At 35.0% G+C, this 13,399-nt stretch overlaps 1 protein-coding gene across 3 annotated transcripts in view; it reads left to right on the plus strand.

Annotated features, from left to right (window-relative positions):
• The window catches only part of NBEA (neurobeachin), a 510,084-nt gene that overhangs the window by 269,612 nt on the left and 227,073 nt on the right, over positions 1–13,399 (plus strand). For all 3 annotated transcript variants that reach the window (XM_055702674.1, XM_055702673.1, XM_027815633.2), the window contains exons 37-38: positions 5,288–5,396; positions 9,099–9,265. In XM_055702674.1, the coding sequence (XP_055558649.1) occupies positions 5,288–5,396; positions 9,099–9,265 (276 nt within the window). The remainder of the gene's footprint in view (positions 1–5,287; positions 5,397–9,098; positions 9,266–13,399) is intronic.

Consider the following 13,399-nt stretch of genomic DNA (forward strand, 5'->3'; position numbering starts at 1 on the left):
TTCAACTCCTTAACCCTCTGAGAGGACTACTTGTGTAGAGATTAAGTATGACCAAAAGGCCTGACTCATCACTGTCTCAACATCCATCTATCTACTAGGTCTTTTGAGGGTGGTGCTTGCTAAGGCGGGCTGAGAATTTACAAGGGTGGGTGAGAACAGTGAGTATAATTCAATCACAACAAATGTTCAGTTGTCAGTGATAAGGAGAACTCACTAAAGGTCATGTTTTATTTTCGAAGGAGAATAAAAGTGGTACTGCTATAAAATTTCAGATCTTCCCTTTGACTAACAAGTATACATGTATTTTGTGCCTCAAGCTCCTTCTTACTTTGATTGGTCACTCCAGTACAGGATGATGGTTTGGGAAAGGTGCAGAGGATAGACTTTTCCCCAAAAAAGGAGTGCTCTGTAAAAATCTGTGGGTGGGAAACATAGCTAGGCAGATGACTGAAATACCAATCGGAATATATTGGGTGGGTTTCAAATTTGCATTAATACAGATATTATACAATGCAATATGTTACCTAAATATTTTACAAATTATAGTATATGGAGTTCATGTTCCTGAGAATATATGCTAGACACTGTTGGTTCGTCTTTTGGAAAGGTCTGAGGAAGTAAAAGACCGATCTATTGCTGAAATTTTATTGTGCAAAATCATAGAACATAGGGCTAAGAAAAAGGAAAACAAAATTCTAGAATTGCATCAAAAAAAGGTATTTCCATTGAAATAAGTCAGTATTAATGTTACTATGTAAATAGTAAGTAGAACTTGTCTAGAATACTGCTGACAGTTTTGGTTATGCACTTGCAGAGAAGGTAAAATCAGTGTATGAAATTAGTAAAAGCCCAAAAGGCAATCTCTGTTACTAACTGTTTTGCCATACAAGAAAAGTCAGAGAGCTGATTTACTTGCCCTAGTAAAATAGGGATAGATGTAATATCAGAAGGTCAACAGAAGGAAGAATTGTGAGAACCTAGGGGCAACATTTGCATAAAATGAAACAGTAAAGACTGCTGAAGAATATTGGATTAGAAAGGAATAGGGTTTTAACCTTTAGAGGACCTTCCAAAGCTGTGCTGGAGGCAAGCACTCAATTACGTTTTCATAAACTGAAGACACATTTCATGAGTTAGATTTCATGAAAAAGCTGTTCATAAACTAAAGAGAGTTTATGAAAGAGTTTGTATGATGTAGCTGCATGTTGCAGTGGAGTGAATTTGCTGACCTAGAGGTCCTTGGGTTTTTCTCTTATTTACAGTATGTGAAGGGAAACTTTTTTAATGTATTGGCAGCCTTTGAAACTACGAAGTGTGAGATTTTTCCTGGTTTAGGATCCTTTCTGAATCCTTCCTGTTATTTTTTATATGAGAATCCAAAAGATAGTTGTAAGCACTTTTTCTTATGCCAGAAATGTCTGAGGTTTCTTGAATTTTTTTTTTTTAAAAAAAAAAAAATCTTATGCCATGCATGTGATTGAGTTAGTAAGGATTTAGGTAAATTGCTAAGTGTTCAAAGGATGATGCATGTTCATCAGGTGTAACCCAGTTAGGACAGTATGCTGAGTTGTGCTGTGTCTATATGAATTTGACATTCAGTCAGAGTTAGCTGGCTGTGATGTAATCCAGATATAATAGTAATAACACTTTTGCAGTCCCTTCCTTAGTAGAAATATAGTTTGAGAATACAGGATAACTTCACATTAGAAGTAAAAATCAGTACCAAAAATTTTTTAAGTAGTGTTTTATATTTCAAGAAGTAACAAGTTTCCTTTAACAACTTCAAGCAAGCACATAAGTTTCCTTGCAAAAACCTCTCTAAGGCATTGCTTCACTGACCTTGTGGTAGCTGCCTTTCCTTTCAAAGCTAAGTCAACACATTTAACTGTTTTAACATATTATGGTTCTGTTTTTTGACCTACATTCTTGCACTTATAAATCAAAACATCCAGGCCAAGGCTTCTTTTGGAGGCATGCACAATTTCTAAATGATGGCCTAGATTTTAATCCTTCTTGTTTTGAAGAAGTCTGTCTTTCTGGCAAGTGTTTTTAAGGCTAGCATAATTCTTAATGGTCTTCCAGATGCAAAAACATAGTTTTCCTAGTCTTTGAAGCTGTATCTTAGGTGCATACAAGCACCTAAGGTAAGTGAATCACAATATGTCCCTTAGTAGCACACATTGATACAATATTATCTATTGATTATATACTTTTGATAGGCCTTGGCTTTACCTTTGTCATAATCCCAATGTGCTGACCACATACAAACAGGTTTTTATCTTTTTCTTGAAGAAATCGCAGTGATAAATATATGAGAGTGTATGAAACAACTGGCTAGATACAGTTGAAATAATACTGAGATATCCCATAGATAAAATTTTTGACAGCAAACAAAAAGAGGGCAGATATGTCTGTAGTTTTAAACAAAACCAAATAGGCTGGACTGGCCTATGTTCATACTGCTTAAGGTTAGCACCTGTTAGAATGGAGTGTCTTCATTCATCTTGCACAGCATTTAGTCCAGCTCTTCCCTGAAGCCTGTATGGTTCCTTTTTCACCTGAAGATATCATTACTACGTTGTTTAGTTCAGATTGTTTGGAATAACATAAGGGCTGCCCACTAGACTGATGTGTGCTGGGGTGTGGTGTGAAAACACCTGCAGAACTTTCTTGGGTAGCACTGGAAAGAATTTAAGCTGATTTGGTTTCATCCATGTGTCTTTAGTAAGCTGTCTTTTGGACCATGCCTATACATTTTCTGGATGGAAGTGAGCCAAAAAATGAGTGGGGGCCAGGCTTATGATTTGAGTGCTGTAGGCAGTCAGGGCCCAGTGCTCAGTCATGTTCTCTGGTCACCTGTTATTTGTCATCTCCTTGAGTTTGGAGCCTGAAGACCTGTGGCATTTCAAGGTTACCTGAAATCTGGCTTAGTTTGCCTGATGTGCTGTCCAAAAGCTGTAGCAACTCCAGTGTTGTTCCCAAATGCATCAGGTCTTTCAGTCTCTGTAGCAGAAAGGTCATTTAGAGGGGTAGGAGATACCACTGTGGTCACCAGCAGTTTCAGCCAGCTAATTTGATTCATCTGCTGGATGTCTATAAAAGTTTTCATTTTCTGTAAAACAGTCAGAGACTAGTGTCAACAGATTTTTATTTTATTTTATTTTATTTTTCTATCTTTTCGCTGAGTATTGGCAAGAGATTTGTTTATAACTTGCTGAAATTAGCTTTCTCTGGGAATCCATTTGAAGTCCCTTGTAGGTGTTTTATTGCATAAATGGTCATAGAGAATGTGAACACTTTTTACTACAGATAAATACACATAAAATGAAGATGGTATGTATTTATCATTGTTCATGAACAAAGGCAGCTTACATTGTTTTTTGAGGTATGAAAACTATGTCCAGATGTCCCAAATAATAAACCCAGTGGACTGAGGTTAGTCTCGATCTTTTCTCACCAAATTCTTGGTGGCAGGGAGTCTCTAAGAAACCTATCAATATCACCTAAAGCCATTTGGAACTAGAAATCCTGCCTGGACCACAGCTGACTCGAAGATACTGAACTTGCATTGTGCTCTATTTAGTCAATAGTTTATTCATTCAGGAAGGGATGTACAGCTAGCAGACACTTGAAATCTTCTGTGTTCATTTTTGAAATCCTAGCTAGTTGCTTCCAAGTTGTTAATATAATATGGAAAAGTTCGGGAAGACCTGTGATGCAAAATTTCATTGGAGAGGTTAAACACTCACTTCAAGTATTTTCTCATTTTAGAGAAGCTTGTTAAAGTCATGAATGCTCACTCCTAATCCATATCTGAGGGCAGTTCTACACTTAGCTCTTAACAATAAACATTTGAACACTTAACAGTAGTAAAATAAGAAAGTATATATTCCAGCAAGGTAGATTAAAAAATAAAGCCAAATTTTGAGGACTACAACGGAGGCAACTTCAGTCTTTCAGCTTAGAGTTTGCCAAAAAGCTTTTGCTTTCAAGGATAGCAAAGGGTTAGATATAATAAAAAAGCTTATTAAAAGCATGAATATTCACTGTGAAACCTTGACCTGAGCTTGTTTGTCTTTACCTCTAAACAGAGGCCCCAACATTTATGTCTTCCCATGCCACACACCCATATTAAACATTAACTCAGGGTAAGTGATATCCACCCTTCACAAATGGGGCAACATGCCAAAGGCAAGAATAGAGTTCAAATCTTTCCATCTTTAGGTGTAAGGTCTAGTAATCGTGGTTTTAATTTCTAATAATCATGACTTTCATTTGAGGTGTTTCTAAGCACTAGACACCAATTTTATGATGGAATTTGCTAGAAATTTCACATTCTTAATGTCAGAATCTCTGAAATTGTGTATCCCTGATGCTGCAAGAAAGAAAATCCCAGACCGTGTGCCAATTTGACACAAAGAGAAACAGTTCTTCCTGATCCTAAACAGACCTGTCAGATCTCTGCATCCTGAAAGATATTTCCTCCCTGCTGATAAGAAGAGCAAAGCAATTTTTAATAAAACAGGCAAACTTAGATATGGACTGTAGGGACAAGAAAGCAAGCAGTTGCTTCCATTCTTCCTGCCCAATAAGATATTATTAAGAGCATTATTAACAACACAGTGCTGTTTATGCTGCAATTTTATTATGCATCTCATGGTATTTGGTGGTCTTTAAAAGAGTCTTAATGTAAGGTGTCTGATTGACATCCTCGGACTCAGTCCAATCTTAAATCAATTTTTTCCTTCTTTTTAAGTAAAATTTGTCTAGTTCTGACACCATGAAAACTTGGAAACATGTTGCACTTTTTTCACTCCAGTGTTTGAAAAACATACACAAGAGATGTATATTATTTTGCAGTTTTAATAGAAATTTAAACCTTCCATAATCTCATGCTTTTTTTAAGACTTTGAAATTTGAATATTTATATTTAGTGATATCATGATATCAATAAGAGCTTAAGCAGTTGTCTGAATATTTTTTTATGATAGTACAGGATTCATATTGAGTCTGCTGATAAAAACACACTCAAAATACAATACTTCCATAAATAACTTTTCCCTTCAATAATAAATAGCAAGCCTTTTCCATATAACATGATTTATTTGTGCTTTCACAAATGCAGATAACTTTGGATACAATTAAATTTTTCATGTCAGCTGATTTGGCATTTGCATTACAGTCGTTTCATGAATTTTAATTTTTTTCCATTCTAAGTAAAACTACTGAAATAGCTTATTTGAAGTATATCAAATACAAAGGTTTATTTTTTTTTTTATTATTTTAGATTATTATGTCATGCAATGAAAGACCATATAGTGCGTGTTGCAAATGAAGCAGAATTTATTTTGAACCGACAAAGGGCTGAAGACGTCCACAAGCATGCTGAGTTTGAGGTAAGCCTGAGAGTTGGTGCATTTCTGTTTCTCTGTTTTCACTCAGTTGTCACCTAGACTTTAACCCCATACAATAAAGATATTTTTTTTCTTCCAAGAAAGAAATTTACATTGGAGGCATTTTAAAACCAGTTTTTAAAAGCTTTGGTAAATGTCAAACACAAGGAATGGGTTTAATTTCTCATCTCACTGAAATTCATGAAAACATTTACAGCTTGAAGAAATCCCTTAATCAGAATGTCTAAACTGTTATGGCAGACCCTTAAGTTCACGAAGAATTTTTCTGATTTATTGCAAATAGTAATGCAATTCACATTAGTAATGATTTTTGTTGGATTTTACCAACACTGTATATGAGTTCAGTAAGAAAGAAAAGCAATTAAAACACTTAAGGCTCTTCACAAAACGTAAGAAATAGAAATGTTTTGTTAAACAGAATTAGTATTTTAAGATAATTTTGTTAGAACATTTTGCATTTTGAAGCACATGAGAACATTTACTTCCTATAATTTATATATTGAAATATGATATTGCATCTTTCTTGCCAGTTAGCCATCATTAACTATTAACAGTAAGATTGTGTTTAAAATGTCTATTCTTCTTACATACTGGAAGAAGTAACAGAGCAGCTGACTCTTTAATGTCTATAATTCTTCTTCCTAAAAGCAGTCAACATTCAGTTACTTCTTCATCAATAAGTGTTGCAGTATACTATTTAAATTACGTTCTTGAAAATGAAACAAATATGCAAAAAAGCTATTTTTAAAGTGTGTTTAGTTTAACGAGTTTTTTGTTATTTCTTCAGTATTATTTTTGTTCATATTTAAAACAAGGTCATACAAAAGTGGTGGAGTTGAAATTTCATTTTTTATATAAATTTATCAAATATGGTTTTGCACTTTTATGGCGCTTTATACAATGTTACAGCATTACTGGTTTTTATTATTTACAAACCTACCTGTCTTTACATACATTTGTGTATATGGAATTATGTATGCACAAAGATACATTTCCACATATTATAATGTGCAAGTGACCTAACATTAGGATTAAGAGAGACTGACTTAGTATTGATGATAATAAATAGCTGTATCCATTTATTCATCTGTCAGAAAATGTCAACAAGCACCTGGTGGCTAGAAATAGGATCCAGTAATCTTAGTTTTGATGAGGTTTTTATCTCCTTGAAACAGCTCTCTCAAATGTGCACTTTGATGTACTAGTTCCTGTGCTCCTTGACCTAGCTGAAAAGTGTGAGACACAGCTATCTGTTGTCATTTTGAATACACATAACCTTTACTTCATTTTGTCAGAGCAGACAGCAGACACTTGTCATATGGGATTGCAACAACTTTATTACCAAGCATATACTGGATATTTTGAACTTAGATAAAATCACATTTACAATTAAGTGTTTGTCAGACTGAAGTTTCATATTGCCTCAACAATAAATAACATTTGATATTTATCAAAGCATCATCCAGTAACCTAAGATGACAACAGAAGATTGAGTTATCTGCTCTTTGAAGAATACATTGAGGTATAAGATCTGTCAGAATTCTAGACAAAATGAAAATATTCAATTAACTTCCAGCTTCTGTTAGCAAATAGGATTTAGAATATTAACTAAATTCCCTAAAGGAATAGCCTTAAGTCAGTCTTATTGTCTGGTAAAGAATCCAACACATTTTTCATATATGAAAATTTTCATTATATTTGTCACATGAAAAACTTCAGCTACACATTTTAGATGAGTAAGATAAACTCGGCAAGTCATAAAAGAAAATTATGAAATGTACCCTGTGTTAAACATGAAACTCATATGTACTTAAATAAGGTGATGGTTAAAGTCTGAAAGAATGTTTTATATATTGTCTTTAATAATGGTAGCTATATAACTGAACATTTTATTATTCATCCTACTTGAAAGTAGTAGGGACAAAGAGATTTCTGGTAGTTTTCTGTTGCATAATTATAAATCTGTCATTTTGTTTTAATAAGCTGTATTGGTGTATGTTCTGGGGTTTAGTACATGTTAATCATTGCTCTCAGCCAGAGAAGTGAGTGGCTATTTTATTTTTACCTTTTAAACTTTAATTGAATCGTTATGGGTGAAATGATTTGCCCCAAGCTGCACCAAGTTACTGTGTCTCCTGCATAGCGGGGAGGCCATGGTCCAGCATCTACGTTTTATCCTGTGACTCCAGTTGCAGTCAGGGCCAGGGAAATTCCTCCCAGAGTGGGTGCTTCACAGTTAACTTTCATTTTGTTAACCTTGGTAATTGTTCAGGAAGAAAAATGAAAATTTAATTTTACTGTCCAATGAGCTGGTGAAATATTAACCTCATTACTAAGGCACATCATTGTACTAATTGGTGCTTCCCTGTACAAGAAGATAAATTGAAAAATGAATTAACCCTTTATGAATTAGTGTAATGATTGCTCTTTTCCAGATAGATTACTTGAAATAATGGCTGTAACACAGTGGAAAGACCACTGTTAAAATCTTACTGAATGCCAATGTGATCTGTACTAAAAAGGTAGTGTGCAGAAAGATGAAGAATAAACTACAGTTTAGTATGAGGTTAACTTAATTTTCATTGCTCTTTTCAATACTCAAAAATAGGATTCTATTCAGCACTGTGCTACAGCACTGAGTGTTGGTTAAATGTTCTAAAATGATGCACAATAACTGTGCATGCAAAAATGTCTCTCAAAAGGTGATTTCAAAATTAACTGTTTTGAGAATAATCTAGCCTTTGTAATTTATACCTAGAAAATGATCCTATTATGGATTTATTTTAATTAGCATGGCTACATTTGCTTTGTTTAGACATTTTGAAAGGATCTCTACTAGGAGGCGAAATTGAATTTGAACATAACATGATTTTGAGAAAAGAAATGGAAAAATTACGTTGTGCTTATTATACATAAAGGAAGGATTTATCAAAACTTTTAGTTTTATGCTATAGAGTTTTGACAGTTTTAGAAACAAATTTGCATGAAGGTCAATAACCATGGTGTTTTTTTCAGAAAGAATTCTCTCTTAAAGGAAACATGATGAGAACATTAGACATCTTTCAGTTTAAAAGATGAGCAATTTTTTTAACCATCGGGGTTTTTTAAAAGTGGTAGTATGTTATGAAATTTTTTCACGTTATGATATGAAATAGAAAATATACTCCTTTTGTATTTAAAGGAATTTCTCTTTAGTATCCATAATAATACAATTACCAAATGGCTCTTAAATTTTAGGGTTTATTGCAATTTAAAAATCAAAACCACTGTACATAATTTTTTCATATATATTACGCTATATATTTATACCTGTATTTCATACCTGAGAACACATGAAACTTTTACAACTTTTAAAGTTTAAATGAAAAGACCAACTTTTAAAGCATATCTATGGTCATAAATATATGCACGGAGATGTGTAGCTAAATGTTTTTAATTGCAATTCCTTAATTGCAATTTAATTGCAATTGTCTTTGCTCTTGATATTTCAATTTTACGTGTTCTCAGTGCTTTTTCATGGATAATATATAGTAGTAGAACTGTTTCAGTCTAATGGTGTGTCCTATTCCTCTCAAAAGTATTATAATGAATTCTCGTCATATTTGAAGAATTTTAGTAAATCATCATTTTAAGGCAATTCTAAATAGCCTATCTTTTATGAAGTGGATATACTTTCATTCCTAGTCACAGTGTGCTCAGTATGCTGCTGACAGAAGAGAGGAGGAGAAGATGTGTGATCATCTCATCAGTGCTGCCAAGCATCGAGATCACGTTACAGCCAATCAGCTGAAACAGAAGATACTCAACATCCTAACAAATAAGCATGGTGCCTGGGGAGCTGTTTCTCACAGGTAAGATGCAGTCGTTAAATGCATGGGTTTTAAGTGTTTCTTCCAAAGTTTAAGAGAAGTGGTCATTGTACAACTGAAATATGAACATATTAAGAGCTAGTGTTGCTAAAAATATGTTTTCTCTGTTAGTCCTTTCTTCAACTGGTTCTCAAAGAGTCTTCTTTGCTAAAGATTTACAGATCAAACTTCCTTTATAGACTGAAAACATAATATTTTACCATGTTTTAAATCAATTGGAACAGGTATTTGTTGATTATAATGCAGTTTTACTGTTCGTATATCAGTAGCTTTTGAGGCTCCTACCAGTATTAGAATCTGAGTGAAGTGTTGTGAATGAGGTATTGAGAGAAGTCGAGATTTCCATGTAGACGTCAGCAGAGGAAGCCTGAAATAAAGGAGAGAGAGTCAAAATGATTTGCCTAGCTTTATAGGGTAAGTCAGTGTTAGAATAACCAGCAGAATCACGTCACTTGAGTTGCTGCCTAATGCTTTCTTCTGTTTATAGCTTTTTCTGTGCAAGTAATGAACAGGTAAGATCCACTGGTAAATCTTAATTCTCCTACAACAAAACAGTAGTCAGTGCCAGCCATGCACAGTCAGGCTATGTATGCTTAAATCAAATTTTACTTAATTATACCATGTGTAAAGCTGAACATAACCTAAGTGCAGCTCAAGTCTGCAGGTACTCCTGTTGAAAAAATAATTTAAAAAATAAAAAAAGATCCAAAATATATAATTCTACTGTATGTGACTGATACTGTAGTATTTGAGGGTTTAATTGGGGCTGTATTGAGTCTAGCTTTAGAGTTCGTTCTATTCAACATATTTATTAAATTAAATTAATTCAATTTATTAATAATAAATTAAACATTTTCATATATGCTGCCAAAAACCAGAGCCTTGCTCTTCTGAATCATAAAAATAGCCAGTGGCTAAGGTGCTGACCCTCATGTGGAAGGTTTGAGCTGAAATTGCTCCTTTCCTTCTTTCAGAGCAAGGTCTTGAACCTGGGTCTGTCATGTGAGTGCCCTGTCTGCAAAGCTAGAGACTGCCAAGTCTGTCTCTTTGTGCATTCTAGCCAGAAATACTTGATTATTTATTCAGAGTGGAACAGCTCAAAGAAGACAAATGAAGGAAGTTCTGCTTCCAAATATCCAAATTTTTACAGCTTGATTTTTCTACTTAAATCCTGTTTAAGTCTGCTCTGAATCAGAGCAGAACACAAAGTTCCCTTTTAGCTCTGAAAAACTTCTTCAGTGAAAATCTAGTTGAGACTGCTAGATTAATATAAAAACTTTTCTATAGATGAATATTTTCTTTCAAAAAATCTATTTGGATTTAACTTGAATATATATGTAGGGTTTTAGCCTATTAGAAAGGTGTCCAAGCAATACATTTGACACATCACATCAGTAATATTTAACAAATACCACATATACTGTTCATTCCTTTTGCATTTCTGTCTAGTTGATTCTTGCAGATATTTTTCAAGTTCATCATCCTTATATCTTCCAAAGAAATCACTGTTTCCTCAGTGACGATAGAGATGGTTTGCTTTCTTAAGGTGCTAGAAAGTGTGGAAATTCAGTCTTATAGAAACTCAGTAGTCTTAACATCAGAAGCATTCTGGCGGAAATTAAAAAAAAAAATCACAAAAGAGATTGTGGTATGGTTAATTCATAACAGCTTTAGTCAATAATGGGTGCTTATGTTTATCTCTAGTTAAAGCTTAAAGCTGTGTACCTGGAGACTTGACCCTGATGAAAACAAGGGCAATTTTCAGTCCTTTTAACATCTTTTAATTTTTTTAATAATGTTGCTCAAATTTGTGAGTGGCTGCAGACACTTTGCAGGCTTAAGCCAGATCCTGGTCACTAATTTCTTCAGGAGACCATCTCATCTTTGGGCCAGATAACTTTCCGCTCCTGGATTGTTGATGGCATCCTAAATGGCAACAGACCACTGCTGCAGCTTTTTTTGCTCGTCAGTCCATGATAGTTTTTGATGGGCCATGAAGCAGCTTGACACCTGTGACAAACCTATCAAATTTCTTACATCAAGCAAAAGGAACTCTTATTTTATTCCTGTCATGCCACTTCCCCGGTGTCTCTACTTCTCAATTACTTGCAATGTTGCTTTCCCATTTTGGCACTTGTGGTGTTAGGTGCAGCTGTTGCCCTGATTGTATTTTAGCTGCAGGCTGCTGTTTAACCTGAGAAGGGGAGCATGGTGACAGCAGCACAAGGTCTCCAAGTGGGGCTCCCCATTTGCAGGAGCTGATCAGGAAGCAAATAGCCTTGCACTGCAGGTCTTACCATGTGTGCCGTGGCAGCTGTGTGATCCACCACCCAAGTGTACCTTCTGTCATGAGACCTAGCGGACTGTGAATGGAAAGGCCTAGGATGGCAGCAAGTAGGGGAGATGCCCAGTGGGAGAACCTTGGAGCCTTGTTAAGGACCGAGGTCACTGGTTCTGAGTGGGCAGGTTTAAAAGGCTTCAAGTGCAGAACATAGAGAGGGGTCTCATTAAACTGCTTAGGCACAGAAGGCAGAAACTGTTGTTAATTAGGTAGTTCCTGCAATATTTTTTCTATGATGGAAATTGAGATGGGTTCTAAAGTTGTACATAACTGGTCTTGGCCAGCAGGAGACACAACAAGCCTCCAGTCTCCGTTTTTAATTGCTGACACACAGTTACAGCATTAGCAGTCTCTTTATAAACTGATGCTTCTCTGTGCCCGGGAGATACAGTCTGACTGGAATACAGTTACTTACAAAAAAAACCACCAGGCTGACACTCCAGACCTCTAGACCTCTGTAGTGACTCCACCACTTCTGTCAGGGAGAGCGTTCCCAGTTCCGAAGGCACACTGCTGGTCTCCTGCCTACATCGGGAGATGGAGACCGTTTATTGAAATTACAGAGACCATTCCCAGGCCCAGAAGGGGCAGGGGAAGAAATAGGCAACCACTCCCACATGATAAATACTTGGGCAATAGCAATACCTTTTGACGTCCAAAATGGTAAGATAGGTAAGAAACTATTTGGAGGGGGCGGTGACTGCGATTCTTAAAAGCTTCAGTTCTCTATCACATAAACGATCTGCAGCTACTGATTTACTGATAATTGCAGCATCTAATACATATATATATGGGGTTTATTATCTCTTTTCAAGGTAAAGAACAATTTCTAAATTTTTCAAATAGATGCTCATGTTATAAAATACTAAGGGCTCATTTTGTGAAATGTGACCCAGCTGCAGAGAAAATTTTTCCTTGTGTTTGTGGCTCAACGCAATGGTTTGTAAGCTTCCCCAGCTTTTGTGTCTGCGTGTACTGTTTTTGCAGAAACCAGCAACCAGCTTTTACTGTGTTTAAACTGTAGGTGCCACATAGTTTACTCTTTGTTCATTAAGAAACAGAGACTATTAAGAAACATAAAAACTTAGCACTGGGAGGAAAAACAAAAGGTCTGATGAATTGAATTCTATAGTATTTGTGAATTATGAATTTTAAACATATCATAAAAGTCTCAAAATGATTGAAGAAACAAGAATGAAGTTGAATGGTGTAAGTCAAGAAAAAAACAAATAAAACTTTCAATTCTAAGTTAGATTATAGTTACATAGAGATAGTTGAATTTAAAATAACATAAAATCATAGGTGACTTGCATTTCAATTACCTTCTTAATTAGCCATTAATTTATGAAGGAGAAATTAATTACATGCTAGTGTTCCACCACTTGAATAGATGCCTACAAACACAGTAACATTGTACAACCTCTCCCTGTCCATACATTAATCAGTACAGTTTGCGTTGGTCTGAGAACCTGTTAACTCTTTCATCTCCTTTCTAAAAATGGTAAATAACGGTTTTGAAAAAAACTTGATTTTGTATATTGTTTATCAGTGTTAACTTCTTTCCCCCTTCACAAATATTTTCTCTTCACCTCTTGAAGTGAAGACTAAAGTTCTTTTGCTCAATTTCTTGCAGGTGTGAGCATCAGCTCCTCTAAAACACAAGGAAATTATTGAATTATCTTATTTTCTCCTTCATATCTCAGACAAAGAATAATAGATTTCAAAATAAATCTCATTAGTTTGTTACAAAACCTGTTTGTGCCCTTATACCAAAC

The sequence above is a fragment of the Falco cherrug genome, chromosome 2 (genome assembly GCF_023634085.1).
Source record: "Falco cherrug isolate bFalChe1 chromosome 2, bFalChe1.pri, whole genome shotgun sequence".
In the NCBI taxonomy this organism is placed as follows: Eukaryota; Metazoa; Chordata; class Aves; order Falconiformes; family Falconidae; genus Falco; species Falco cherrug.